Raw genomic sequence first — 27,137 nt, 5'->3', positions numbered from 1 at the left:
ATAGGTTTCAGGTGGACAGTAGAGGGACTCAGCCATACATATATATGCATCCATTCTGGCTGGGGACATTCTTGTTGGGACCATTCTTAAAAGCGTGACATCACGGAATCCTGGCCCTGGAAAGCAGGCAATGCCTCGGACCCCATCCACGAAGCCACACACCCCAGGGCTAAGGCGCCCGACAGGTGAAGCCCTACTCGGTCCACTGCCCTAGAGCTGCTGATGGACGCCTGAGCTGGCAGAGTGCCGGAGCCCAAACGTCTGTCACAGAGACCAGGGTTACCTGTGGCCTGAGAACCAGGCAAGTCACCTGGATCGGGGTAAGCCGACCCCTCCCGCGCTCAGCCCTTCTCTCCCCTACCAGGCCCCACCCCCTTCCCGCCAGCCTATCGGAGAGACCGTAGCTCCGGGCGCTGGCCAATTGAGAGGCGGCTGGCTGGTCCCGCCCCACGGCGTACGTCGGGTTGCACGGGGTCACGCCGGCGACGAGCTAGTCTGGCGGCATGTGGCGCGGCGGTTGGCGGGCGCGGGGCGTGCTCCGGAGGCTGAGCGGCGGGTGAGGGGGCGGGGCTGGGGGCAAGGGAGCAAGCGGACGGTGACGCGGGGAGGGGGTGGGGCGGCGTGGCTCCCCGACCCGGGACCCCTCGCGCTGGGCTCCGGCTGCGAGAGCCTGGCCCGCAGCCGGGGCGCCCTCGCAGGCCGCGGTGCGAGAACGGCAGAGCGGGCCCCGCGGTGGCCTTCATCCCGGAGAGAGGGAGCCCCTGTCCGGTTACCGAGGCTGGGGAGCTGCTGCCAGCGAAGGCAGGGTGAAGCCGGCCAGGACCCAGCACGGACAGGTGGTCGGGCCTCCGAGGCGGAGAACCCCTGAAGTGGGCTGACATGAGCGACACTAGGGGGCGGCGGGCAGGGCTCTCCATAGGCGTTTGCTCTTTTCCCCGCGGTTGTGGGCGGGGGGCTTGAGCGCCTCTGCGGCCTGGAGAGTGGGGCCTCCGGGGTGGAGGGCTGATCGCTCGGGCGTGTCCGACTCTTCGCGACCCCTGAACCGCAGCCCGCCGGGCTCCTCTGTCCACGGGATTCTCCAGGCGAGAACACTGGGGTGGGTTGCCATGCCCTCCTCCAGGGGATCTTCTTGACCCAGGGATCGAACCCGGGTCTTCTGCATTGGCAGATGAATTCTTCCCTGTCTGAGCCTCCAACTTCGTGTTTAATGAGTGGATTTATGGGAAAAGAAAGCATTTAGTTTCAGACTGAATCAGCATCATTCCTTTTGACTTTGTAAAATGTAACTTTTTACTTTCTAAAGAAACGTAAATTGTTTAGCTTCATGCTGATTCAGAGAATTAGTTTATGGTGGAGTTTAGCTGCTGTTGGCTCAGGTGAGGAAACGGGGGTGTCTGTCGTTGGGCTGTCTTTATTGGGTATTTGGGTTAAAATCTTCTATCCCATAATTCTAGAATTGGCTAATCCAGAACGGAAATGTTGGTTGTTTATAGAGTACTATTGCATGATGTTGAATGAGTCAAGTGTTTTCAGCCCGTACTTTCTATAAAGAATATTTTTGTGAGATTTAACATTAATGTAGAAAATACTACAAATTGTGTCCCTGTTACCCAGGTTAAGCTTACCCTTTACCCATGATAACTCTCCCTCTCTCTCAAATGAAATTCTCTTTTAGTTTACAAAAATAATTTTGCTTTCCTCTGTATTTTTACCATCCTTGTATAGTCTTACACTACGGTATTACCTGGTTAGATGGCACCTTTTTTTCTTTGCGTCATGTGCCCACATCTTTGATACATGTAGTTGTCCATTCATTCTTAGAGCTAAGTTTGTCAACTGAATAGTTGAGTTTATCTGTTCTCTGTTACTGGACATTTGGGCTGCTGGGTTTGGGGCCCTTGGGAATGGTGTGCACGTTGTTGTGTGTGTGTGCACCAGGGAGTGAGTGCAGGTCACGGGCACATACGTTGAGGGGAATGAACTGCTTATCTAATAAGGACAGGGCTGTTCTGAAGTCTCCCTTCAGTGTGCACACCCAGTGGCCATGTGAGACCCTGACAACATTAGATTGTTAATTCTCACTAATTTGGCAGGTGTGGGATGAAACTTTATTGTAGTCTGAGCTCATTGGAATACCGTGATCTTGACATAAGAATTGTATTTTTTCCCCAGAATCAAGGGAAATTGGTGACATGATTGTATTACAGTTATTTATGGACATGTAGAAATAAAAGGTTTTCAACATTAAGTGTTTGATATTATGAGGCTTAGGTGAGTTGAAATACAATTAAAGGACTTTAATGGAAACCGATTTTCTGAAATGCGTTTAGAAGATGCAGGTTTTCATTTTTCTTAGAACTCTTTGTCACATGGCAGTGTTTTTGTCATGTTGCTGAATTATGTTAGCCAGTCTTCCAGCAGATCATCTGACTCCTTTTCTTAAATGTAGCAGTGCCCACCTCGGAGCCTGGAGATGGGGGAGCACCAAGGCCTGTGAGCGAGCACTGCAGTACCACATTGGAGAGAGGATCCACGGCTTCACCGTCAACCAGGTGGGCCTGGGGGCGCCTCTGGTGTCAGCTCAGAGCAGAGATGTGGGGGGTGGGCTTGATCATCTGTGTCCCCAGCCCCGCTTCCTTCAGTTTCACAGCAGGTGCTCAAAGGAGCAGACTTTGCAAGTGAAAGGGTTTCCTGACTCTCAGATGAAAGCAGACCCCCTGACCCCTTCCCTGAGTGCCTGAGGCCTCACTTCTTTGCAGAGCTTAGGGAGCAAATAAACACGGTTTTGTTTCTGCATTGCTGATGACCTGTGTTGAAGACTGAAGGCCCCACATCTACTCAGGTGAAGTTCCTACCATCAACCAAGTTTGCTCCAAAGTTGGGCAAAATCTTCCTGGTTTTGAGCCATTTGGGTTTCAGGATTATAGAAAAGAGATTGTGTGGGCTTATAGGTACTTAGTTTATGTTAAAATATCTTGTTTTGTTTGGCTTAAACTTTTTTTTTTCTTTAATGCTATAATTGACAGCGATGTACATGACATAGTCCACTGGATGTTGGTTTCACACTGTACTTTACACTAATAAAAACAGAGGCAGGCAGCTCACAGTCAGAAGGACTCGGGTTTGCAACAGGAAGACACAGGAGGGTCTGCTGGGCACAGGCAGGGTGGGGATGGATTTGTGGAGAAGTAAAGGAGAGCCACCATCTGTCTCCAGGAACAGGGGCAGGGGGTATTCAGCGCAGGGTCTCCGAACCACTTAAAAGGGTTCATGGTTGTGGGGCCCCTAAAGAAGTCTCAAGAGACTTGGGATTTCTGTATAGTTCTGGTTAATAATACCTTTTTCAGAGGCATGATTCTTTTCCTGTATGTTTCAAGTTTTGTGGAAACTTAGTTTATAATAAACCATGGTCCTTTTTGAGAAACAATTACTGTGAGAGCTGTTTGTGAGGTAAACTGGTTTTATTTTTACTTTTAATTAACTTATTTTTGGCTGCACTGGATTTTTGTTGCTGTGTATGGGCTTTCTCAGGTGGTGCTAGTGATAAAGAACCTGTCTGCCAATGCAGGTTAGAGTTAAGAGACACCAGTTCAATCCCTGGGTCAGTAAGATCCCCTGGAGGAGGGCACGGCAACCCACTCCAGTATTCTTGCCTGGAGAATCCCATGGACAGGGAGCCTGGCAGGCTGCAGTTCATGGAGTTGCAAAAAGTCAGACGCGACTGAAGCGACTTAGCACACATGCTTGGGCTTTCTCTAGTTGTGGCGAGCATGGGCTACTCTAGTTGAAATGTGCAGGCTTCTTATTTCGGTGGCTTCTCTTGTTGCGGAGGATGGGCTCAGGGCACAAGGGCTTCAGTAGTTGCAGCACTCGGATTCAGTGGTTGTGGCTTCCACGCTTTAGCGCACAGGCTTCAGTAGTTGTATCACGTGCCCTTAGTTGCCCTGTGGAATCTTCCCGGACCAGGGATTGAACCCATGTCCCCTTTCTTGGCAGGCGGGTTCTAAACCACAGGACCACTAGGGAAGTCCAGAGGCAGACTGGTTTTAAATATTAGGTTGGTGCAAACATAATTGCGGTTTGGGACCATGAAATTTAAATCATTATAACGAGGCTCAAATACATCTTTATGTATTAAAATCGGAACAATTACAATAAACACTTTTTTGCCAACAAGACATAAGTTTGTTTATTCCTGTCACATAAAAATCCGTGCTTCAGGATTCAGTGAACTCTTGGGAAGCATTTTCTGCATCCTGTTGGTTGTGGAAGCATTTTCCTTGCAAAAGATTTGTCTCGATGCTTGAAGAAGTGGTTATCGGTTGGCGAGAGGTCAGGTGAGTATGACAGACGAGGCAGAACTTTGTAGCCCAGTGCGTTCAACTTTTGAAGCATTGATTGTGCAGCTTGCGGTCGGGCATTGTCACGGAGAAGACTTGGGCTTTCTGTTGACCACTGCCTGCTGCAGGCTTGCAGTTTTCAGTGCATCTCATTGATTTGCTGAGCTTGCTTCTCAGATGTGATGATTTCTCTGGGATTCAGAAAGCTATAGTGGGTCAGACGCACAGCAGACCACCACACAATGACCATGACCTTTTTTTGGTGCAGGGTTGGCTTTGGAAAGTGCTTTGGAGTTTCTTCTCCATCCAACCACTGAGCTGGTTGTCGTATAAAATCCACTTTTCGTCACGTGTCTCAATCTGATTGAGAAATGATTTGTCGTTGTTGTGTGGACCAAGAGAAGATGACACTTCAAAACAAGGATTTTTTTTTTTTTATTTGCAGTCAGCTCATGAGGCACCCACTTATCAAGGCTTTTCACCTTTCCAATTTACTTCAAATGCATAATGACTATAGAAAGGTCAACGTTGAGTTCTTTGGCAACTTCTTGTGTAGTTGTAAAAGGATCAATTTTGGTGATTGCTCTCAGTTGGTCATTGTCAACTTCCAGTGACCGGCCACTGTGCTCCTCATCTTCAAGGCTCTCATCTCCTTTGCAAAACTTCTTCAGCCTCCACTGCACTGTGTACATTCACTACCGGTTCCTGGGCCAAATGCGTTGTTGATGTTGTGAGTTGTCTCAGCTGCTTTATGCCTGTTTTGAACTTGAATAAGAAAATCGCTCAGATCTGCTTTTTGTCTAACATCATTTGCATAGTCTAAATATAAAGTACGCAGTAAGTAATAAGTCATTAGCAAAAAACATGAAGCAAGAAATGCACATTAAAATGATGTATGACATAATCGCATTTAAGAATGTGTTCTAATAACAAGTGGCGAAGTTCAACATTGCAAAACCGCGATTATTTTTGCACCAACCTAATACATTGATCACATCTGACAGAAGTACAGTTGTGAACTCCCAGGTGTAAACAGTTTCATTGCTGTAACTTATGTGGGCATCAGTAGGCCACTTGGAGCACACAGTTTTTGTAGCAGGGCCCCCAGAGCAGGCTGAGGACAGCAGAACTTTCACCTCTGCCCTGCTAGGAAGTTGCATCAGTAAAGACAGGTCCCTGTCACACCCCGTGGTGGTCATGGTGACAAGGTGCTGAGGTTATAGGTGGGGCCTTGACGCAGTTGCTTCAGTACCAAGGACAGTGGAAGTTACTCAGTGCTCACAGACAAGACCTCCCCCAGGGGGTGAGCAAGTGTTTGCTGTTTTTAAATAATAGAATAGTTCTTTTCATTTATTTGACTGTCCTGAGTCTGCTTTGTGTGGGCTTTCTCTATTTGTATTGAGCGGGGCTCTTCTTCATTGTGGAGCGTTCCAGGTGAGTCCACTCTCTTCCAGGGCAGCCTGGTGCTACACAAGGGGTCTGACTCTAGGCTCTGTGATCTTGGCAAATTGTACCGTCAGCCCCAGGCTCAGTTTTCATCTTTAAGTGGGGTGGGATGCCTCCCTCCTGGAGTCACCTGTGGCACACTCAGGAGATGCTAGCAGACAGTGGGCGCTCAGGGGGAACCATGGTGCTGTCATCAGCCCCAGGTCTTGCCTTCTTGGTCCGTGGACTCGACTTGGAGTTTCCTGCCAGGTCCACCGGGTCCCACAGACGCAGCGTCCCTATGCTGCATGCCTTTCCAACCGAGTCGAGCGCCCCCATTTCCTCATTGGTTCAGGTGACGCCTGTCCCCGAGCTGTCGCTGACAGCTGTGAAGCTCAGCCATGACGGCACGGGAGCACAGTACTTGCACCTGGCCCGCGAGGACGGAAACAACTTGTTCAGGTGTGTCTGTGTTCTGGGCTCAGGGTCTGATTCCCTGCAGGGGCGTCTGCCACACCTGCAGTGGTTCAGCAGGAATCGGGGGAGGGGAGTCTCCCCCCCGGCTCCCGTGGGTGTGGCGGGGACGCGGCTGGCCCTTACCCCAAGGGGCTCTGACTGTGCGGCTATGTCCCCAGCGTGCAGTTCCGCACCACCCCCACCAACAGCAGCGGTGCCCCCCACATCCTGGAGCACACGGTCCTGTGCGGCTCTCAGAGGTACCCCTGCCGAGACCCCTTCTTCAAGATGCTGAACCGGTCGCTGTCCACATTCATGAATGCCTTCACAGGTGAGACGTGGGCCCGGCCAGGGCTGCCTGGATTCCGATGAGGGGGTGGCAGCCTGGAGGCTGGGGTTGAGTTCCCAATCTCTGTCTGGAGGCCGTTTATTGCATAATCCCTTAGGAAAACCACACTGGGGTTGATTATAAAACCTGGAATTTTAGAGAAAATGCACCTGAATTTTCTGGGAAAGGTGACCACTGTTTTCTTTGGGAAATAATGCTGTAAAGGTCAGTTAGCAGGGCTGGTGTCTGGGTTGTGGCTGCAGGAAGCAGTGGGTATGGGCTGGTGGCAGGCACCCTGTGGGCAATCCCACCCCCCGTCCCCCAGCGGGTGCTGCTGTCTCTGTGTCCCTGACAGTGTGGACCTGTTGTGAGGCTGAAACAGACATTGCTGGCGTGAACCTGGGGGAACCGCTGTGTTTAAAACCCTGCTCTTCTTTGTGTCTAGCTAGTGATTACACCCTGTACCCGTTTTCCACACAAAACCCCAAGGACTTCCAGAACCTCCTGTCCGTGTATTTGGACGCAGCCTTTTTTCCATGCTTGCGGGAACTGGACTTCTGGTATGTAGCAATTGGTTCATTGATCTTTAGTTCAGCGATAGAGTCACTGTTACCATGTAATCATCTGTCACTCTTCAGGCAGGAAGGATGGCGACTGGAACACGAGGACCCGAATGACCCCCAGACGCCTTTGGTCTTTAAAGGTGTCGTCTTCAATGAAATGAAGGGAGCATTTGTGAGTGTTTCCCTTGCTCATGCTGTGTTAAATTATCCTACTGTATAAAATGTTGGAGTACAAACAGTCTTTGCAGATGGCTGCCATCTTGTTATGTCACTTAATATCCTCACTGTGAGAATCTGCGTTAGCGTGGGCAGTGCAGTGAGCTGGCACCGCTGGGCAATGAGCTAGATGGCAATTCTCAGCGGGGGTGTGGGGATCACAGTGACCTCTGGTCTTTGGGGCTCAGCCAGATGAAAACCGTGTTCCTGACAATCCTGAGACCTTGGTTTTCTGCTCTTTCCTGCCCTGGTGTAGGGTGGGGTTCACAGATACAGTGTCTCTCAAGTTATGGTAAAGATGACCACACGCAGTGAATGTTGCAGGAAAGCAGATCATAGGGAGTTTTTGTTTCCCGACACTACTCTGGAGTTCAAGTGTGCAGTGGCACCATGTCTAAAAAAACAATGTACACGTCTTAATTAGCATTTCATGGCTGAAAGGAGCATCTGGGTGGGTACTTGGGGGTGTCAGCAGGGGGACTCCCAGGATGCGGCTACTTTGTTGAATTGTGTGAACAGTGTGTGTGCTGGTTTTCACATACATGTGTATTTTTACTTGAAGACAGATAATGAGAGGATATTCTCACAGCACCTTCAGAATCGCCTGCTTCCTGACCACACGTACTCGGTGGTCTCCGGAGGGGACCCCCTGTGCATCCCCGACCTCACGTGGGAGCAGCTCAGACGGTTCCACGCCATGCACTACCACCCCAGCAACGCCAGGTGACGCTGCCTGGGAAGCCTGGTGCCGGGTTGCTTTCCCCCAGTGTCCTGCTTCTCTTGAGTTGGGCTTGGGAAGCTTGCTTCACGACCACGGGCAGTGGACGGGAGCCTGCTGTGCGTGGACGTGACCTCAGACCCACAAGGCGAGGCCCCTGCCTGCTGCCTCTGCAGCTCAGCCTCAGGCTGATGGTATAACAGGAGGTTGTGGTCCTCCTCTCAGGGCTGACGTAGTCCTGGAGAGGTGCCCCCAGAGAGGCAGCTGTGTCATTCAACCTCTGATCAATTGCTTGTTTCAAGTATGATTAATAGTAAAACGCTGACAGTTTGCAAGGACTTCTCTGGTGGCTCAGTGGTAAAGAATCCACCTGCAGGGTGGGAGATGTAGGTTTGTTCCCTGGGTCAGGAAGATCCCCTGAACAAGGAAATGGCAACCCACTCCAGTATGCTTTCTTGGGAAATCCCATGGATAGAGGAGCCTGGCAGGCTACAGTCCATGGGGTTGCGAAGAGACATGACTTAGTGACTAAACAACAGTAGTTTACAGATACTTTAAGCAGTCATGTAAAGTCATTTGCAAAACTATTTTAGCTGTAAAATTTTAAAAATTTAATTATGAAAACTCCTAATCATCCAGGAGAGTGTAGGGAGTAGATCAGTGAACCCCATGTGCTCAGCCTGTAGCTCCGTCCTCTGGGTGTGTACATAGACACAGGTAGACACACATAGACAAGTAGATACATGTAGAAACAGGCAACTAGACATGTATAGATACACACAGACATGTATACATGTATAGACATACACAGATACACATAGATGTTTACAAGGATGTTCTCTTATGTGAGATAACACCGTTTTCACATTTAACAGAATAAATGATTGAATAAAACCACCTATGCCTTGACCGAGATTGATTTCCAGTTGTCCCTGAGATGTTTGATAAGTCGAGGCCCACAGGCAGCCTTTCCTTGCTGTGTCCCTTAAGCACCCTTTCTGGTGGGACGGTGCCCCCTCATGGACCATAATGACCTCATGGAAATATTTTCATATGTGTATATATTTAAGACCATGTGATCACCAGATGAAATTTTAAAACTTTTTAGTGCTCACATTGTCCCCACAGTGGCCTAAGGAAGTTCCTTGATAGTTATCCTTGACATCTTTGGTGACTTCTCATTTCTGCCCTGGCCCCAAAGGCAGGCCTCCTCCTGCTCTAGACCCGTGGTCATTCCTCCAGGGGTCCTGGGCCTGAACCAGTCGGGCGTGCGGGGACCAGTGGGCACAGCCAGGTGCTCCTCACTGCCGGCTTTGCACTGTCTAAGCTCTGAGTGGGAGGCTGACGGGATCTGTAGGATACTAGCTCCCAGGCCCTTAATCATAGCTCAGACACTGCATTCTGCTAGAAAGATGAGGTCTGCACTATGCTCTTTACCCCCGTAAGTAATGTGTTGTCCTAAAAACATGGGCGAGCTGAGATTTGTGACCCAGATTTGATGTTTGTGACGTTTTAAATTTTGTTGTTAGTCTTAGATGGATTATTGTGGTGCTGTAGCTTAGGTTTTAAATATTTTAATGTGTAGTTTATTTGTTTTTTATAACACATTTATAGTAAATTCAAAATGAAGAGCAGTTTTTGCCAGATTTTATTTAATTCTTTTTGTACAATCTGTGCTTTGTTTGAACCACATCTTGAGAAAAGAGCAGAAGCCTCTCTATTCAGTGTTGTGGTTAAATTAAGTGAAACAGGTGTTCTGTGTGAAGTTGACGTCAGCCTGGGGACTGGCGTGTTCTGGCCCTTAGATCCTGGACACCCTCTGGTTCAGACAAAGCCTGATGTAGACTAAGGTGCTCTCTCAAACTTCAGGTTCTTCACTTATGGTAACTTTCCACTGGAGCAGCATCTGAAGCAAATTCACGAAGAGGCCCTGAGTAAATTTCAGAGAATTGAGCCACGGACGTCGGTGCCAGCCCAGAAGCCCTGGGATGAGCCGGTAAGAGCTGGGTCCAAGCCACAGGTCAGCAGGCCTGTGAGCATGTGACATGCAGGTGGGGTGCGTGTTCCCAGTGTTTCCAGTGCTGTGGGCGTGCCATGGGTGTGAGGGTTCTCCAGCCGGAAGAGCGGCGGTCTGTGCAAAAGCACAGTTGCCCTGACAAGAAGCACGGGGAATGTCCTTCACGTCAGTGCCCTTGCCCATCTGCACCTGCTGATGCACGCCTGTGCCCTTGCAGAGGGAGTTCCAGATCACGTGTGCCCCGGACTCGCTGGCTGAGGGCCCCTTGGGGCAGACGACCATCAGTGTCAGCTTTCTCCTGCCAGAGTGAGTGTGTGAGACTCACGTGGCCCACCCTGTGGGGAGCGCCCCTGGGAGCACGTGCATGGGGGGATTTGGGCCTCCAGTGGTATTATTAGATGTGGGGTGTCTAACAGCATCGGAATGGTTTGGTATTGGGGTCACAGTGCCTCTGCATGTGAAAAGAGCCCTGTGAACTCTGACCTTGAGAACCTTTGCTCTCAAGACTGACCCCAGCGGCCTGGCACGAGGCGTGTGGGCTGGGAGGGTCCTGCCGCACTGTCACTGTCTGCTCGTGGCGTGAGACCCCCAAGGTCCCACAGTGCAAGAGTTCGGCAAGTCAAGGAATGCTCTTTTGTCCATGTAACTATTAAAATAGAGGTTGAAATGGAGGAATTTCTAGTAGAATTTCAGCTGCTTTGGAAAATAAAAGTGTTTATTTTGGTTTTGATAGTTTTGAAAACATTTCCATGGGCCAACCATTTCCCTCTCTTCCCCCGCCTTTATAAATGAAGAATAACTGACACGTTTGAAGCCTTCACGCTGAGCCTTCTGTCTTCACTCCTGATCAGTGGCCCCAACGCCCCCTTCTACAAAGCCCTCATTGAATCTGGACTTGGCACCGACTTCTCTCCTGACGTTGGGTGCGTGTCACTGTCAGATCAGATCGTTACTCCGCGGTGAGGGGCACTTGTGACACCTGATACTGTCTGGACACATTCTGGGCTGGTCACTGCAGGGCAGGGGTTACTAGCCGCTCTTGGGGTATGAGGAGGGGTCAGTGGTGTAGGCGGCTCCATACCCTGTGGTTAGGGGAGGGCCCTCTTCCTGCCCCAGCTGTGCTTCCAGCACAAGCTGTGGATGTCCTCTGTAGTGGGCAATTGACAAAAAAAACCCAACAAGGTAACTCTTCCAAGAGTGGCATGTTGCTGCTTGCTTGAAAAGTGAGGCCATTAGAAGTCCTTTGAAATCATAGCATTTGGTAAAACTCTCTAGATTTGTTTTGCTCTGGAATTTTAATTGTGGTGGATTTTGGAAAAACTAAAAGGATGTGAGTGTGAGCCATCGTATCTGAGCAGCGGGTACCTGAGGATCTGCCCTCCTGGCTTCTCCTGGCTGAGTCCTGTAGGCGCTCTGATCTCAGTGAAGAGTGTTCTCAACCAGCGATGGAGGGGCGTGCAGATTCTGACGTGTCACCTGCTTTCATACCAGGTACAATGGCTGCACTCGGGAGGCCTACTTCAGCGTGGGCCTGCAGGGCATTGCAGAGAAGGACGTCCAGACAGTCCGGGACATCGTGGACCGGACGCTAGATGACGTCATCGAGTACGTGTGGCGTCCACAGGGCTGGGCTGGGTCCTCATTCCCGAACACAGGCTCACATCACACGCACTCCTTCATGGCAGCTGTTTGAATATCACCTTTGTGGCCTTGTTGTTCAGACATATGGATTTTTCAGCATCTGAGTTCTTGATGTTTCTGTAGGAAAGGATTTGAAGAGGATCGCATTGAAGCATTACTTCATAAAATTGAAATACAGATGAAGCACCAGTCCGTCAGCTTTGGACTCACCCTGACATCTGTGCGTGTTTTTAAACTCCTCAGTCTCTTTTTTTGTTAGTTCGTGGTTTTTTAAAATTTATTTTTGGCTGTGCTGGGTCTTCATTGCCGTGTGGGCTTTTCTCTAGTTGTGATGTGCAGGCTTCTCATTGTGGTAGCTTCTCTTATTGCAGAGCATGGGCTCTAGGTGCTTGGGCTTCAGTAGCTGCAGCGTGTGGCTCAGTAATTGTCAGACTCAGGCTTAGTTGCTTCACGGCATGTGGGATCCTCCCGGATCGGGGATCAAACCTGTGTCTCTTGCACTGGCAGGCAGATTCTTATCTGCTGCATCACCAGGGAAGCCCAGTTAGTAGTTCTTGAAAATACAGATTGTCATTCACAGCACCTTTCATTTGAACTGGGGAAGTTATGGTGTTTGGATCTGTTATAAAATTACTGTTAATTTAATTTTGTAATACATCGTTCCTGTTTTTATTTGCTTACTTCATTAGCTTTCTGATATCTTATTTTTTAATAGATTTAGAGAGTGCTTTAAATGGATAGGGATTTAGCATGACTTCATAATTATATTTTCCAAAAAGTAATTTTTAAATCTGTGCTTTCTACTTTGTTAGGGGGAAAAAATCACGAGTTTAGTTCTTCTAGCCAAAAAAAAATGATTTAATTTTCTTCATGAGCAGTTGTCTGTGGTATTTTTAAGTCTAGAAGCTGAGTCCTGATACAAAGGCAGGCTTGGACGTTTGCTGGGCAGACACAGGGTTTGCAGGTTACGGTGGCTTGTTGTGACTCTCCTACCTGCCCCCTCAATAGTACATTGCTTCCTGCTGGAACCACGACGGGGACCCCGTAGAGCTCCTGAAGCTCGGAAGTCAGGTGGCTCAGTTCCGAAAGTGCCTGGAGGAAAATCCAAGGTTTTTGCAAGAAAAAGTAAAACAGTATTTTAAGGTAAGAAAGTTGAGAATATATGTCTGTAATTTTGAAGTTGAGTTTTATAATAATGAAGGGAACATTAGGAATATTCTCTGCATTGTGTAAGTCGAGTTTTGACAATATGAGGTTTAATTTTTTAATTGTTGATTAAAAATGTAAATGGTCATATTAGCTTTAAAGATTCTGTTTTCCAGATATTCATGCAGGTGGGTTTTTGTGTATGAGTGTGTGTATGGGGGGAGCTGTTTAACGGAGCATCTGCATGTATTGCTTTGGTGAGGAGGGCGCTTCTTGGCTTGCGGGATCTTGGCTCCCAGACCAGGGATTCAATCTGGACCCCAGGGGGTCGCCCTATATTTTTGTTCTGTTTTGCTAATAGATTGTAGAGAACATGAGACGAGTTGCCCAAGTGTGTGAATGTTCTGGTTGTTTTTACCAAGGACTCTTTGGTACTCATTTGTCTCCACAGACTTGTGGGCTTTTGTGCTTTGTGTGTGTTCCCTGCTGGACCGTCACTGATGGAGGGGAATGTCATCTCCCCCGTTGCCCTGGGTTGGTGGGGGTGGGGAGGACTGTCCCGTGGTGAGTGGGGTCGTGGTCCTGGGCACCCGCGCTGGGGGTGGGGCACCTGCTGTGGCCGTTCATCCTGCATCTCTAATCACAAGCCATTCTGTACACGGTGCTTGATGTGCTGTGGTCCTCCCGCTCTGTGGTGTCACACGAGCTTTCTGTGGGTGTGTGTCTAGTGGCTGCATTAAGTCAAGGGGCCCAGTGTCACCTAAGTTATGTTAGATCAGCATCTATATTGTCCTCATGGTTTATAAAATACTGAGTGGAGAGTTTAGTTTTGGTTTGAGAAGTTAGTAGTACGATGAAGACTTGGTAAAAAATTATTTTATTCTGTTATCTTCAACTTAGACTAAAGCCAAAGGTTTATTATGGTATTAAAAGGTGCAGGTGGTTTCTTTGTACAACCAAGGTGTAAAGGCACTGTTGAATGTCGACGCGTTTGTGGTTAAGACGTAGGAACTACAGTGACTGTGCTCCAGATGGTAACAGCGTATGGACGCCATGGTCCCTGCAGAGCAGGTGGCCTCAAGGATTGTTTGTGGCTCCCAGGCTCTGCATGCACAGCCTCGTGGGGCAAGTTCTGTTGTCATCACCGTGAGAAATGGGAAAACGGAACTGTGGGGCTAAGTGCACCCTGCTGGAGGCCGGCTCAATGCTGGATTCCATAAGACCGTGTTTTTAATTGACTTTTCTCTTGCTCTGGTTGTTGCAGAATAATCGGCACAAGCTGACTTTATCCATGAAACCAGACGACAAGTATTCCGAGAAGCAAGCACAGATGGAAACAGAAAAACTGCAGCAAAAGGTCACTTCTCTTTCCCCGGAAGAGAAGCAGCAGATCTATGAGAAAGGTCAGGTCTGGCAGCTGCCTCCCCATCACCCAGTCCCACCGAGCTTCCAGCGTAAGGAGGCGGCTGGTTTCAGCCAGTAGGTCTCTGCCGGCTGCCTGCAGGGTTCTGTGTTAACCCCAGCAAGACTGACCTTCTCCTCAGAAACTACACCCTGTGATTCAGCAGGAGAGGCAGGAATTCTGGGAGAGAGGTGGCTTCACAGGGTTTATGCATTTACGCACTTCGCAGACGCCTTCTCCTTACCGAGGCTGTATAGGCCACTGGGTGCGTGCTGCGTGGCAGTCTGTAGCTGACTGCAGACGGGTCTTGGGGATGGAGTGCGCTGTGGGCTCAGGGGTGGCAGGTCTCGGGGGGATGCAAGCCTCGCATTCTTCACAGAGCCCCCACGGGTGCCTGTGGTGCAGGCACTGTGAACACAGAAACAGGTCTGTGGTTTCTTACGTGGAAAACTGCACTGCCTATAAAGCCCAGCGGTCCTACTCCTGAGCGTTCACCCAAGAGAAGTGAAAGTGTCTGTCCACACGGGACTTGACATGCCCCACATGTGTCCACACAGAGAGGTAACTGAGGTGTCCACACGGTGGGATTCTGCTCAGCTATAACAAGGGCCAGAACACTGGACACGCAGGATCTGTGAGTCTCACAGGCCGTGAGGCCAGAGCGGGTGGGGCTGCCTTCTGGGGTGGTGGCACCCGCTGTCGATGGTGGTGTGCTGCTCACGCTGTGCATTTGTCAGAGCCACTGGGTTCTATACAGCAGTTGCAGGTTGTAGCGTATGACGTTTACATATGTACACAGTACACAGGAACACATACACAACCACCCGCCCCCCACCCCTGAAAAGTTGGCTGGGATTACACGAAGGATTTATCAGGCATGTCAGCAGGTGGAGCTGACTCTAGCGTGACTTGATCATACTGAGTTTGAGGTGATTTGACTTTGTAAAGACAGAGTTAATGTCAATGTGTAACCTGTTTAATCTCTGAATTCTTTACATATGCAGAGAGTTACTTTAAGCTCTTCCATAAATTTGTTCTTAATTAAAGTGTAAATGAAGTATAGTTGATTTACAATGTTGTGTTAGTTTCTGGTGTACAGCAGAGTGGTTCCGTTCCTTTTTCAGATTCTTTTCCATTGTAGTTTATCACAGACTATTGAATATAGTTCTCTGTGCTATTACAGTAGGTCCTTGTTGGTTATGCACTTCAGTAGTGTGTATATGTTGATTCCAATCTCCTAATTTATCCCTCCCCACCTCCCTTTGCCCTTTGGTAACCATAAGTTTATTATTTTTTAAAATAATTTTATTTATTTCTGACCGTGCTGGGTCTTTGTTGCTGCAAGGGCTTTTCTCCAGTTGCAGCAAGCAGGGGCTGCTCTCTAGTTGTGCTCAGACTTCTCACTGTGGTGGCATCTTCTGTCACAGAGCGTGGGCTCTGGGGCATGTGGACTTAGTCATTGTGGCCCTCAGGCGTTGGAGCACAGGCTCAGTTGCTCTGTGGCATGTGGGATCTTCCCTCATCAGGGATCAAACCTGTGTCTTCTGCATTGGCAGGTGGATTCTTTACTGCTGAGCCACCAGGAAAGCCTCTTAATTTTTTTTTTTTTAATTGAGGAGTAGCTGGCATAACATCATATTAGTTCCAGATGTATAACATGATTTGATGTATTTATATATTGTGAGATGATTACCACAGTTTGTCCAGTTAATCTCTATTGTCATTGTTCAGTCGCTCAGTCGTCGCCAGCTCTTTGCAAGCCCATAAACTGCAGCACACCAGGCTTCCCTGTCCCTCACCATCTCCCGGAGTTGCCCAAGTTCATATTCGTTGAATTGGTGATGCCATCCAACCATCTCATCTTCTGCCGCCCTCTTCTGCCTTCAGTGTTTCCCAGTATCAGGGTGTTTTCCAGTGAGTTGGCTCTCTACATCAGGAGACCAAACTGTTGGAGCTTCAGCTTCAGCATCAGTCTTTCCAATGAATATTCAGGACTGATTTCCTTTAGGATTGACTGGTTGGATCTCCTTGCAGTCCAAGGGACTCTCAAGAGTCTTTTCCAACACCACAGTTCAAAAGCATCAATTCTTCAGTGCTCAGCCTTCTTTATGGTTCAACTCTCACATCCATATGTGACTACTGGAAAGACCGTAGCTTTGACTATATGGAACTTTGTTGGCATAGTGATGTTTTTGCTTTTTAATACACTGTCTAGGTTCATCATAGTTTTCTTTCCAAGAAGCAATCCTATTCTAATTTCTTGGCTGCAGTCACCATCCACAGTGATTTTGGAGCCCAAGAAGAGGAAATCTGTCACTGTTTCCACCTTTCCCCCTTCTATTTGCCGTGAAGTGATGGGACCAGATGCCATGATCTTAGCTTTTTTTTTAATATTGAGTTTTAAGGCAGCTTTTCCACTCTGCTCTTGCACCCTCAATCAAGAGGCTCTTTAGCTCCTCTTCCCTTTCTGCCATTAAAGTGGTATCATCTGCATATCTGAGATTGTTGATATTTCTCCAAGCAATCTTCATTCCAGCTTGTGCCTCATCCAGTCTGGCATTTAAAATGCAGTATCCTGCATAGAAGTTAAATAAACAGGGTGACAATATACAGCTTTATGCTTGTTTCTCAATTTTGAATCAGTAATTTGTTCCATATAAGGTTCTAACTGTTGCTTCTTGACCTGCATACAGGTTTCTTAGGAGACAGGTGAGGTGGTCTAGTATTCATATCTCTTTAAGAGTTTTCCAGTTTGTTATGATACACAGAATCAAAGGCTGTGGATGGGTGGATGGTGGGAGAAATGGATAAAAGGAGTCAAAGCTACCCCTCAATGAAACAGAAGTAGATGTTTTTCTGGAATTCCCTTGGTTTCTCTGTGATCCAGCGAATGCTAGCAATTTGATCTCTTGTTCCTCTGCCTTTTCTAAACTAGCTTGAGCATCTGAAAGTTCTCGGTTCACGTAGTGCTGAAGCCTAGCTTGAAGGATTTTGAGCATAACTTTACTAGCGTGGGAAGTGAGTGCAATTGTCCAGTAGTTGGAACATTCTTCAGTACTACCCTTCTTGGTAACTGGGTTGAAGATTGACCTTTTCCAGTCCTGTGGCCACTGCTGGGTTTTCTAAATTTGCTGGCATATGAGTGCAGCACTTTCATAAGCATCATCTTTTAGGATTTGAAATGGCTCAGCTGGAATTCCATCACCTCCAGTAGCTTTGTTCGTAGTGATGCTTCCTAAGGCCCACTTGACTTCGCAGTCCAGGATGTCTGGCTCTGGATGAGTAATCACACCATTATGGTCATCCGGGTCATGAAGATCTTTTTTTGTATAGGTCTTCTGTGTTTTGTTGCCATCTCTTCTTGATCTCTTCTGTTTCTACTAGTTCTTTGCCGTTTTTGTCTTTTATTGTGGGCACAGTAACAGACACATGGTAACCTCTATCATCATGCCTAGAATTTTTTGTCTTGTGATGAGAACTTTTAAATTCCCTTAGCAATTTTCAAATCTAAGTTCAGTATAATTAGCTTCAGTAGCCATGCCATGCATGATGTGCCTAGAACTTAGAGCTGCAGGCTTGTAGCTCTGACCCCTTTCATCCATTTCTCCCACCACCCACCCAACAGCCACAGTCTGTTCTCTGTTTATATGAGCTTGCTTTTTTGTGTTTTTATTGTTTAGATTCCCCATATCAGTGAGATTATAGATATTTCTCTGACTTATTTCACTGAGTGTAACCCTCAAGCTTCATCCACATTGTTGCAAATGGCAATTTTTCCTCCTGTCTCATGACTGAGTGTGGTACTCTGGGGTGTGTGGAGCGGCGTGGTTGTGTGTGTGTGGGCACTTTTACCCATTCATCATCGGTGGGCGCTTAGGTTGTCATTTGCACATCCTGACTATTGTAAACAGTGCGGTGCTGCCATGGACGTTGCGGCTGTGTCTCCTTTGCAGTTAGTGTTTTATTTTCTTCAGATAGATAACCAGGAGCAGGGTTGCTGGGCCGTATGGTGGTTCTGGTTTCACTACTTTGAGGAGCCACCACACTGCTTCCCATGGTGGCTGCACCAGGTCCCGTTTCCATGCACCGTGCACAAGGGTACCTTTCCTCCCGACTCGCCAGCAGTTGCTGCATCCCTTGTCTGCCCTTCTGACAGCTGTGAGGTGATGGCTCATGTGGTTTGATAGGCATTTCCCTGGTGAGTGGTTTTGGGCACCTTTTCCTATACCTGTTGGCCATCTTTGTCTTTGGAAAAATGCCTGTTCAGTCCTCAGCCCATTTTTTACTTGGATGGTTTTTGCTACTGAGTTCTTCGGCTGTTTTGGATATCTTACCAGTAACGTTAGATTTGTAAACACTTTCCTGCTGTGTAGGCAGCCTCTTCATGTTGTTTGATGTGGTCCATCCATTTTCCAAGCTGTTTGTGGCACAGAAGGTAATTCTACAACCAAGCACAGAGTCGTGTGTTCCCTGAGTTATCAGGTGCCTGGCCTGGCCGTGGAGGTGTCTTGTGTTAAGAAAACTCATATGTTCCAGCCCACGCCTGCCTGTGGAGGGATGGCGGCCCTGGTTACAAGATCACTGCAGAGTGGTCTGGAGACATAGGACACAGCCTAGTGCGTTTACCATTGCGTCAGGGTCAGTAAGTGTGGACTCAGGTCACATGTTACAAGTCACTTGAGTGTGGACTCAGTGCAAAGAATCTGTGAATCGGGGTCCAGTCTGCAGATGAGCACCAGTGAGAAGTGGGAATGGGAGTTAGTTTGTTGGGAAAGTCAGTCTTCCGGTTCGGGGCCCGTGTCGTGTGTGCCGTGCGCAGGGGCGTGGCTGGGCCGCCGGGGCCCGTGGTGGAGCAGGTGCCTGCGGCCTCTGCTCCGTGCTCGCCAGGACAGAGGGCACTAGGGGGCTTTCTCAGGATGTGAGGACATGTCTGAGGCGCAGCGGTTGGGGTGCTCCACTTGACTGGGGGGAAACAGCCGGGCGGGGGCCTTGAAGGTGTCGGGGCTCCAAGAAGTATGTGGAGCTGGCTCCCTGGGCCTGTGTGGGGCCAGGTGGGGAACCCGGTGCTGGAGACTCAGGGTGGGGGTGAGGTGACTCAGGCTGACAGGACTTCACCCTGTAACACCTCGTCCCCACGGGCTGCCTGGTCTGAGCAGGAACTCGAGGAGAGGGTGTCCGTCCATCCCCCGTCACCCCTCCATCACATCAATGTAGGATCAGCCCCTGAAAGTGTGTTCACCCATTTCTTTATTTGTGAACTTTATGTGATCACACAGCATATTGCCAAGATGAGTGAAAATGAAGTATAAGTAAATGAGTACAGAGTTAGTTCAACTCCAGCCCACAAGCTCAGTCTGTGGTATAAAGCGAGGGTGGGAACTGCTTGCACAGACTCCTCTCCCCCAGCAAACCTGTCCTCTGAAATCACTGAGGATGAGCTGGGGAGACGACTGCTGCTGGGTGCTTACTGTGCTGCCTTCTCTGGTTCTGGCAACCTCCGACCCCAGCGTTTCGGGGCTCCTTGTGCCCAGGGGAGGCTACAGAAACTAAGGGACAGGAGAGGGGCTGAGCAGGGCCTTCTAAGGGCCGGCCTGGATGCTCACTGCCGCCCCTGCCCCCCATAGGTTTGGAACTGCAGGCTCAGCAGAGTCGACCTCCAGACGCATCGTGTCTGCCAGCGCTCAGGGTGTCGGACATCGAGCCCCGCATCCCTGTCACGGAGCTGGAGGTGCTGCAGGCAGGTCAGTGGCGGGTACTGGTGTCCCTGGGAGGAGAGTCACCGGTGGGTGTCCTCAGAGGACATTTGAGCCCCCGTTTCTAGTCCTGGGTCCGGCAGTGCTGAGCGCCCTGCTTCTGGGTTCCACTGTGTGTGTACACATGGCTCTCAAGGGCGTGGGGTCCGGAGGCCCACAGCGCTGGGTGTTGCCTTACGGGATGCAGAGGGGTCGCTGCTGCTCCCTGTTGCTCGCTTCCCCTGGACACAGGACCCTCGCCCGTGGTGCTGATGCTGCTCCCCGTGGCCGTGACGTGATAGCCCCTCCTGCCCGAGCAGGTCTGACCCCAGCGCTGGCCTTCATGGTGCCCATGTCTAGTCAGGGTTCTGGCTGTGCGTGAGCACCCCCGACTCATGATGTGTCTGTTGTTACTCGTGTGTGAGTGTCGGCAAAGCCCCTCCTCTGGCCCAGGCTTCTGGGAAGCCGGGTCAGCGCCCCCTCAGGTCTGGTTTATCAGTGAAGGTCATTGAGTCAGTGCTGTGATTCATAGTCAGTGGTGCTCAGCTCCGCTGCAGGTCAGGCACTGCGCTCGGGATGTGAAAATGAGAACACAGGGCAGTGCCCGAGGGGCTGGGGGTGAGTGGCATGTGGGGTGTGTTGTGGGAGGGGCCGCCAGCGTCCCCCCACGCCCAGGATTGGAGTGCGGGCGGCGGTGCTGGACTGCAGGTGGTCAGACACCCCAAGAGTGTCCCTGCTCTGCTCTTGTTCCTCACAGAGCAACTCAAGACTTGCGGGTTTTGCCGTAACAAAAGTACAGCAAGGAAGGTTGTCTGATGATGTATGGCGAATGAATAGCGTTTTTTTGCTAATATAAAATTTAAAATTCTATCCTTGAAAAGCTTTAGTGTTTTACAGATATTACATGGTGGTTACATGGGTAAAACTTTGCTGGTAAGAATGTGAAGAAGTACCCTTGTTCCCGCAGCCAGGGACACGCCAGTCCAGTACTGCGCGCAGCCCACCAACGGCGTGGTCTACTTTAGAGCCTTCTCCAGCCTCAACGCCCTGCCCGAGGAGCTGCGGCCCTACGTGCCGCTCTTCTGCAGCGTCCTCACCAAGTAAGGCTGCGTGGGGCGGACGCGCACCTCTAGAGGCCGCGCGTCTTCCCTGGTTGCTCGGGGGCGTTCACTGTGTCCTGTTTCAGTGCGTCAGTGTCACTTATCAGTGAGCGGTTTTACTTTCCAAATCTCACAGTGCTGTTACAGAAAGGTGGGTGGTGTATTTGTTGAGAATTTTCCTCCTGGACGTCGTACTAATGTAGTACATTAAAACACATTTATAAACTGTGAACGTAATACACAGCTATCTTGACTAGGTTCTTTTTAAGATGATGAAGAGGATAATTCCTCTCAGAGGCTTTGAGCTTTAAACATGACATGTAGGCCTGAGGTCACCCACAGAACCTGACCACTGCTCCCCACCCTTCATTAGTATGGCTCCCGCTGCCTGCCTTCCACGGCAGAGGGTTCCAGGAGAGCCCGGTCGTCTCCTTGGCTTCAGTTAGTTATTCTTTTATTTGGGACAGTTAGTTAATATTGCACTCGGGGCAGCGATGAGGGTGTTCCCTCCCAAGGTGTCATCCATGTTGAAGTGACTTCTTGAGAGTGCAGAAAAGCTTGTTTTTCAGGTCCCCCACCCCGAGACTGCCTGTACCTGATGGGCTACAAAGCTTGGGGTGGGGGAGCCCAGCTTCTGGTGGGCGGGGGGCCCAGTCAGGGGACTCCCTCCCCAGAGGACCCTCCGCCCTGTGACTCCGTGCTCTCTTTGCACAGGCTGGGCTGTGGCAGCCTCGACTACCGGGAGCTGGCCCAGCAGGTGGAGCTGAAGACAGGTGGCCTGGCTGCCGCCCCCCAGGTGCTCCCCGACGACTCACACCTCAACACCTACGAGCAGGTGACCATTTCCTCGGGTGCAGGCTGGTGGGGGTTGGTTTTCCCCGTGTCTTTTTTTCTTTTTCAGAAGGTCAGAATTCTTTCTTCCCTCCTGGTTTAGGGTGTGCTGTTCTCCTCTTTCTGCCTCGATAGAAACCTAGCAGACATGATGCATCTGTGGAGTGAGGTACTGAATAAGTAAGTATTTGCCAAGACATGATCCCAGACACACCGGAGACCCAGTCCTGTGAGCACCTTGCCCTGTTGTGATTGGTTGCAGGCCTGGTCCTGCGGTCCCTTGGTCGAGTCTCGACATTTCCCTCCCCTGAGAACTTGCCCTCTGCAGGTTTCCCACTGGAGAAGGGGGCATGGCTGTGTCCCGGGGGGCTCATCACGGCTTTCTCCACTGCAGCCCCCGCTTTGAGGAGGAGGAGCACTTCCGTGTGCTGGTGAAGATGGCCGCCCAGGAGCTATCCAATGGGGTCCCCGACTCAGGCCACCTCTATGCGTCCATCAGAGCGGGCAGGACGCTGGCACCTGCAGGGGACCTGCAGGAGACCTTTGGGGGGATGGACCAGGTGAGGTGCTCAGGCTGGCTGGCTCTCCAGGGCTCTTAACAGATTGGCCAACATGAACTGGCCAGGTTTCAGGGGGAGGGTGGGGGGAATGTTCTCTCTCACCTTATTTTCTCAAGTCCACAGCTCCCTTCCCTCAGCTCCCTTGCCCACAGCTGGGCAAGTGCGAATCCCATGCGTGCACAGAACCATACATACCCACACACCCGTGTCCCTGTGTCAGGACGTCTGGTCCAGGCTCTCCCTGTGGGCTCTCTGACTTAGGTGCTGCTGATGAAGAGAATTGCGGAGATGACTGACCTGCAACCCGTCCTGGGGAAGCTCCTGCGCATCTGGAAACACCTGCTGAGCTGTGACAGCCTGAGGTAGGGCCACGCTGGCCTCCCAGCTGCACTTAACCTTCATGTTGCTGAGAGTGGTGTGGAGAGGCTTTTCAGAGGGAGCGCTTGGGAGCAGCCACGGCATGCAGAGAAGAGCCCAGGTCTTCTCAGTGTTTGTCAGATGCTTTTTTATGATAGTGTCTGATTCAGTGGAGGTTGGAGGAACCACAAAGAAACATTTTCTGAGAGGGTGGAGAACTACCACCACCCTCTGACTACTTAACAGTGCTACTCGAATGAAGGTTTATCTTCCTCTGGACAGTGTGTGTTCTGAGACCATGGCCCCGAAGGCACTGTGGGCGGGTTGCACCTCCTCGTCCTCAGGGACACAGAGCTCTGAGCCGGCCGAGAGGAGGGTCAGGCTTTTTTGTACCCAGAAAGCATGCGGTGAAAGAAGACAGCTGTGATGTTTGGCTTTTGGTTTACTCAGCTTTTGTTTGTACATTTACATGTACATGTTTTTACACTTCAGTAATCTTTTCACAGTAATGGTTCCGTGCACACACTGTTTTAAACAGATGTTCTGTGAATGCGACTGCCCAACAGATGTCGCAGGTGGAGGGCGCGGTGGAGGCCTTCCTGAGGAGCCTCAGCCGGACTGAGAAGGAGCAGAGGCCCATGTGCCCACACGTGGTGGAGGTGAGGCTGGGGGCCCGCCCTGGGGCCCAAGGACGAGGGGACTTCTGCTCCCCAAGCTTCACGATGGAAGAATACTCAGGCCACAGAGCCTATACTGCCTGAACCCTCAGCATCCAGGCTGTTTCCGGAATGTACCTGACCCATCACGTGCGTTTCAGGGTTTACTCATTTCTCTGTGAAACATTTCATTTCCAGAAACCTGCACCCAAGGCATCCAGCGGGAGCTGCCTAGTCATAAGGAGGCTGGTGACGGTGAGTCCCTTCCTCTTGCACCCTGCCCACTTCGCCGCCCCTTCCACGGCCAGCCTGTGTCTGAGGCCACCAGGTGCTGTCTGTGGATGCCTCGTGTTCAGTCCACCTCTGTTCAAACATCACTGCTGTACCGGGATCACTTCACCTCCCACCCCCACCCCACCCCTGATGATCCTAGGAAAGGCAAAGGCGCTTATCCCAGGAAAGTGACCAGACGAGGCCACATGTTCAGGGCCCTGGGAGGGAGTGGGGTGAGGTGAGCCAAGGTCTCTGGGCGGGCTGGGATGTGTCACCTCCACCCTGCGGAGGTCGTGTGGGGCGAGCTTGCCAATGCTGTTGTGTGTGGACGGGGTTGCTGCTGCCGACCAGGGCATCACGGTCAGGGCTCTGGGTCCTCGAGGGTCCTGGCCACGTGGCGCTGACACCACCTGGCCTCTGCCCCAGGACCCCACCTTTGAGCCCTGCCAGATGAAGACGCACTTCCTGCTTCCGTTCCCTGTGAACTACGTTGCCGAGTGCATCAGGACTGCCCCGTATACAGCCCCGGACCACGCCAGGTGCATGGGGCTGGGCCCTCAGGAGCAGGACTGCGTATGGCTCTGCTGAGTAGCAAGATGTGGGTTTAGAAACAGACAGGGACCACCTTCCCTGGGTGTGAGGACTTAACTTCCCGTATGTCACACAAGTAAAAGTTCCTGAAAAAAGACGTGTGGACGGGTCTCCCCCTCTCCACACCCCCATCCCTGCCAGGGAGCAGAGCCCTGTGCGGGCCGCCACCTCTCCCAGCTCAGGCTTACCCTCCACATGCCCCCCCTGCCATAGAGAAGACCCAGGGCGGGGCAGCACGCTGTCATTGCTCATGGTGGACGTCATGGGGACGCAGGGGCCTAGTAGACTTTCCCTGTTGGAGCATGTTTTCTAAGGGAGGGACGTGCTCACAGTGGAGGCCACTCCCCTAAGACGCCCGAGTGCTGCAGCAGGGCAGGAGGGAGTAGGCCCGCCCCTATCGCTCCCGTCACCCAGGCCTCACCTTGCTCGCATTTTTCTTGCCCTCGTGGATCACGCTGTGTTATGTTCAGTCCTGCTCTGCCAGCTGTGCTGTTGTTAATGTGCATCTTTTTATCTTTTCAGCCTCAAGATCCTGGCACGGTTGATGACTGCTCAATTCTTACACACGGAAATTCGAGAAAAAGGTGGTGCTTATGGCGGAGGCGCCCGGCTCAGCTACGGCGGGATGTTCACACTATACTCGTACAGGTGGGTCTGAGCGCACTGCACACTTCAGAAAGACGTTCCCCTGTTCTCACCACACCAACCGTGGGGACAGACAATCCTGGGAACCCTGGGCCTGAAACAGCTCTGGGGTTGGTGACCAGGGTACGTGGGAGACGACCTGGAAACTCTCGGGGCCGGGCTGGGTCCGCGGGGCCACAGACTGTCCTGCCTGCTCACATCTCTGTCCTGCGGCCCCGCTGCCCGAGGGCAGGACTGACACCCCAGGGAAGGAGGGGCTTCCCTCTGCTCCTCACGGGCTGGACGTGGTTGTAGTCGTGCGGGGGCCATGGGTCTCCAGGACAGAAACCAAGCGTTTTTCACAGATGCCCTGGGGACACGTGCCTGTGTGAGTGAGGACCTTGGAGGATTCTGTGCTCAGGGAAGATGCAGGAGATCGGCCTCAGCAGGGGCCATTGTTGCATCTGGGGCATCTCACGTGTGTCTTCTGTTTCCTCTGGCCAGTGCCTGTCCTGGTGGCAGAGGTGTAGTTAGTGGGGTGGACACGCTGGCTCACCAGGGGCAGTGTTGGTGGCTTGTGCGGCCACTCGTCAGTGTCCAGAGCACTGGGGTGTCTGTACCGTGTGAAAACAGCCGCTGATGACCCCAAAGTGTGGACAAACTGTGTCATACTTGGTTGTTCCTTATTGATAAACGTCAGTGTCTGACCCTTTGGTCTCCAGGGATCCACGTTCCACGGAAACACTGCAGTCCTTCATGAAGGCCATCGACTGGGCCAAGGCTGGGAGGTTCACCCAGCAGGACATCGACGAGGCAAAGCTCTCAGTCTTCTCTGCTGTGGATGCTCCGGTGGCACCTTCAGATAAAGGTGTGTGGTGTAGCAGACACACCTAAAGCCACGGTGCCCGAGCTCGTCCTCCCGAGACAACATCTCAGCCGAGTCAGGAGGAGTGGGCATGAGGGGCAGTGCTGAGACCTGTGGTGGAAGCGGGGCTTGAAGGCCGGGGGTGGCTGCGTGTCCCGACAACCACCCCATCCCATCCCCTGCGCTCACTCTCAGGCCTGGACCACTTCCTGTACGGCTTCTCGGATGAGATGAAGCAGGTACACCGTGAGCAGCTCTTCGCCGTCTGTCACGAAGACCTGGTTGACGTGAGCAACAGGTGAGTGGAAGCCGGGTGCTTAGCGTCCAGTCCCTGTGACCCCATGGCACCTGAGTGACCGCTGCCCCCCTGCCTCCAGGTACTTGGGCGCCAGGAGAAGCACACACGGCGTGGCTCTGCTCGGACCAGACAATGCGAGCATCGCCAAGGACCCGTCATGGGTCATAAGACAGCGGTGACTAGACGATGCGAGCATCACCAAGGACCCGTCGTGGTCATAAGACAGCGGTGACCCTGCCTCCTGATGCCGAGTGCCTTGCTTTCCTTACCTTTTAAGTTATTTTTTTAACAAAACTCTTGATCATCTGTATATGTTATCTATATATCAAATATATATGATCGTATATACACGATATCATTTGATATCAATTCTTAGAATTTTGCATGAGGTCTTGCCTGGCAAGTCAGATGAACACTCTTCTGTCTTGAAGAAGGAAATAGTGATGACAAAGAAATTAACTGAAATCATCGCTCACTAAATGCCAGAGGTGCACAGAGTATATAGTCTTGAGACTTTCTAAAGCTTTAAGTGCTGTTTTACCGTACTGTCCTAGTGCATGCCTTTTAAAACAAAAAGGTGACCCTGACCTACCTGTGCTTTAGACATTATTTTAAATGACTATTTGCTGAAGTAGCTTTTAGGGACTTTACGGGGAAACGCATGAGGTGTCCCAACGCTGGCCTCCACCCACTGGCTGTGGGACAACCGTGTCCAGTCAGGCTCTGCTCCGAAGGACACTGACTCTCCCCCATCCCCCTCCTCTGGGTACACACGGCGGGGGCTGGGGCCCCTTCTCTGCAGACTCTGGGGTGCATGCCCTCGTTCCCCCTTGGCAGCACCACCTTCCCTGGTCCAGGGCCATCTGTGCGCGGGGCATCACCCACGTGTTGCAGGTCAGAGCACTGCCTTTTTCCTCCAGTGACTCTGCCCTTGCCTGTGGCCAGCCCCGATTCCCTAGAAAACACCTGTTTCTGCCAACAGAACCCTGACCGCCACC

General features: G+C 51.0%; 1 protein-coding gene across 4 annotated transcripts; it reads left to right on the top strand.

The window, feature by feature from the left end:
- The first annotated feature begins 462 nt into the window (after window positions 1–462).
- On the top strand, window positions 463–26,639 carry PITRM1 (pitrilysin metallopeptidase 1). Of its 4 annotated transcripts, none has more exons than XM_027559472.1 (27): window positions 463–556; window positions 2,450–2,552; window positions 6,121–6,227; window positions 6,401–6,552; window positions 6,995–7,109; window positions 7,188–7,284; window positions 7,891–8,051; window positions 9,916–10,042; window positions 10,281–10,369; window positions 10,858–10,986; window positions 11,555–11,668; window positions 11,828–11,924; window positions 12,713–12,847; window positions 14,115–14,253; window positions 19,877–19,993; window positions 20,952–21,084; window positions 21,799–21,919; window positions 22,019–22,095; window positions 22,310–22,475; window positions 22,737–22,837; window positions 23,371–23,491; window positions 23,687–23,743; window positions 24,188–24,300; window positions 24,875–25,000; window positions 25,699–25,844; window positions 26,037–26,139; window positions 26,219–26,639. In XM_027559472.1, the coding sequence occupies exons 1-27, from the start codon at window positions 504–506 to the stop codon at window positions 26,316–26,318; spliced, it is 3,099 nt and encodes a 1,032-aa protein (XP_027415273.1). In that variant the 5' UTR covers window positions 463–503; the 3' UTR covers window positions 26,319–26,639. The 4 variants fall into 4 exon arrangements, with proteins under 4 accessions (XP_027415273.1, XP_027415274.1, XP_027415275.1 ...); XM_027559473.1 differs by having other exon boundaries at window positions 470–556; window positions 2,453–2,552; XM_027559474.1 differs by lacking the exon at window positions 463–556 and adding an exon at window positions 607–836 and having other exon boundaries at window positions 26,219–26,492.
- The last annotated feature ends 498 nt before the right edge of the window (window positions 26,640–27,137 follow it).

The sequence above is a fragment of the Bos indicus x Bos taurus genome, chromosome 13 (assembly GCF_003369695.1).
Source record: "Bos indicus x Bos taurus breed Angus x Brahman F1 hybrid chromosome 13, Bos_hybrid_MaternalHap_v2.0, whole genome shotgun sequence".
In the NCBI taxonomy this organism is placed as follows: domain Eukaryota; kingdom Metazoa; phylum Chordata; class Mammalia; order Artiodactyla; family Bovidae; genus Bos; species Bos indicus x Bos taurus.
The sequence above is the reverse complement of the archived record's forward strand: the minus strand, read 5'-3'. Positions and strand labels throughout refer to the sequence as shown.

Coding starts and splice junctions, on each gene's coding strand:
- PITRM1 (XM_027559472.1), top strand. CDS start 504: ATGTGGCGCGGCGGTTGGCGGGCGCGGGGCGTGCTCCGGAGGCTGAGC. Junction 11,925..12,712: donor TTGGACTCACCCTGACATCT/GTGCGTGTTTTT, acceptor CCCCCTCAATAG/TACATTGCTTCCTGCTGGAA. Junction 22,476..22,736: donor CCTTTGGGGGGATGGACCAG/GTGAGGTGCTCA, acceptor TCTCTGACTTAG/GTGCTGCTGATGAAGAGAAT.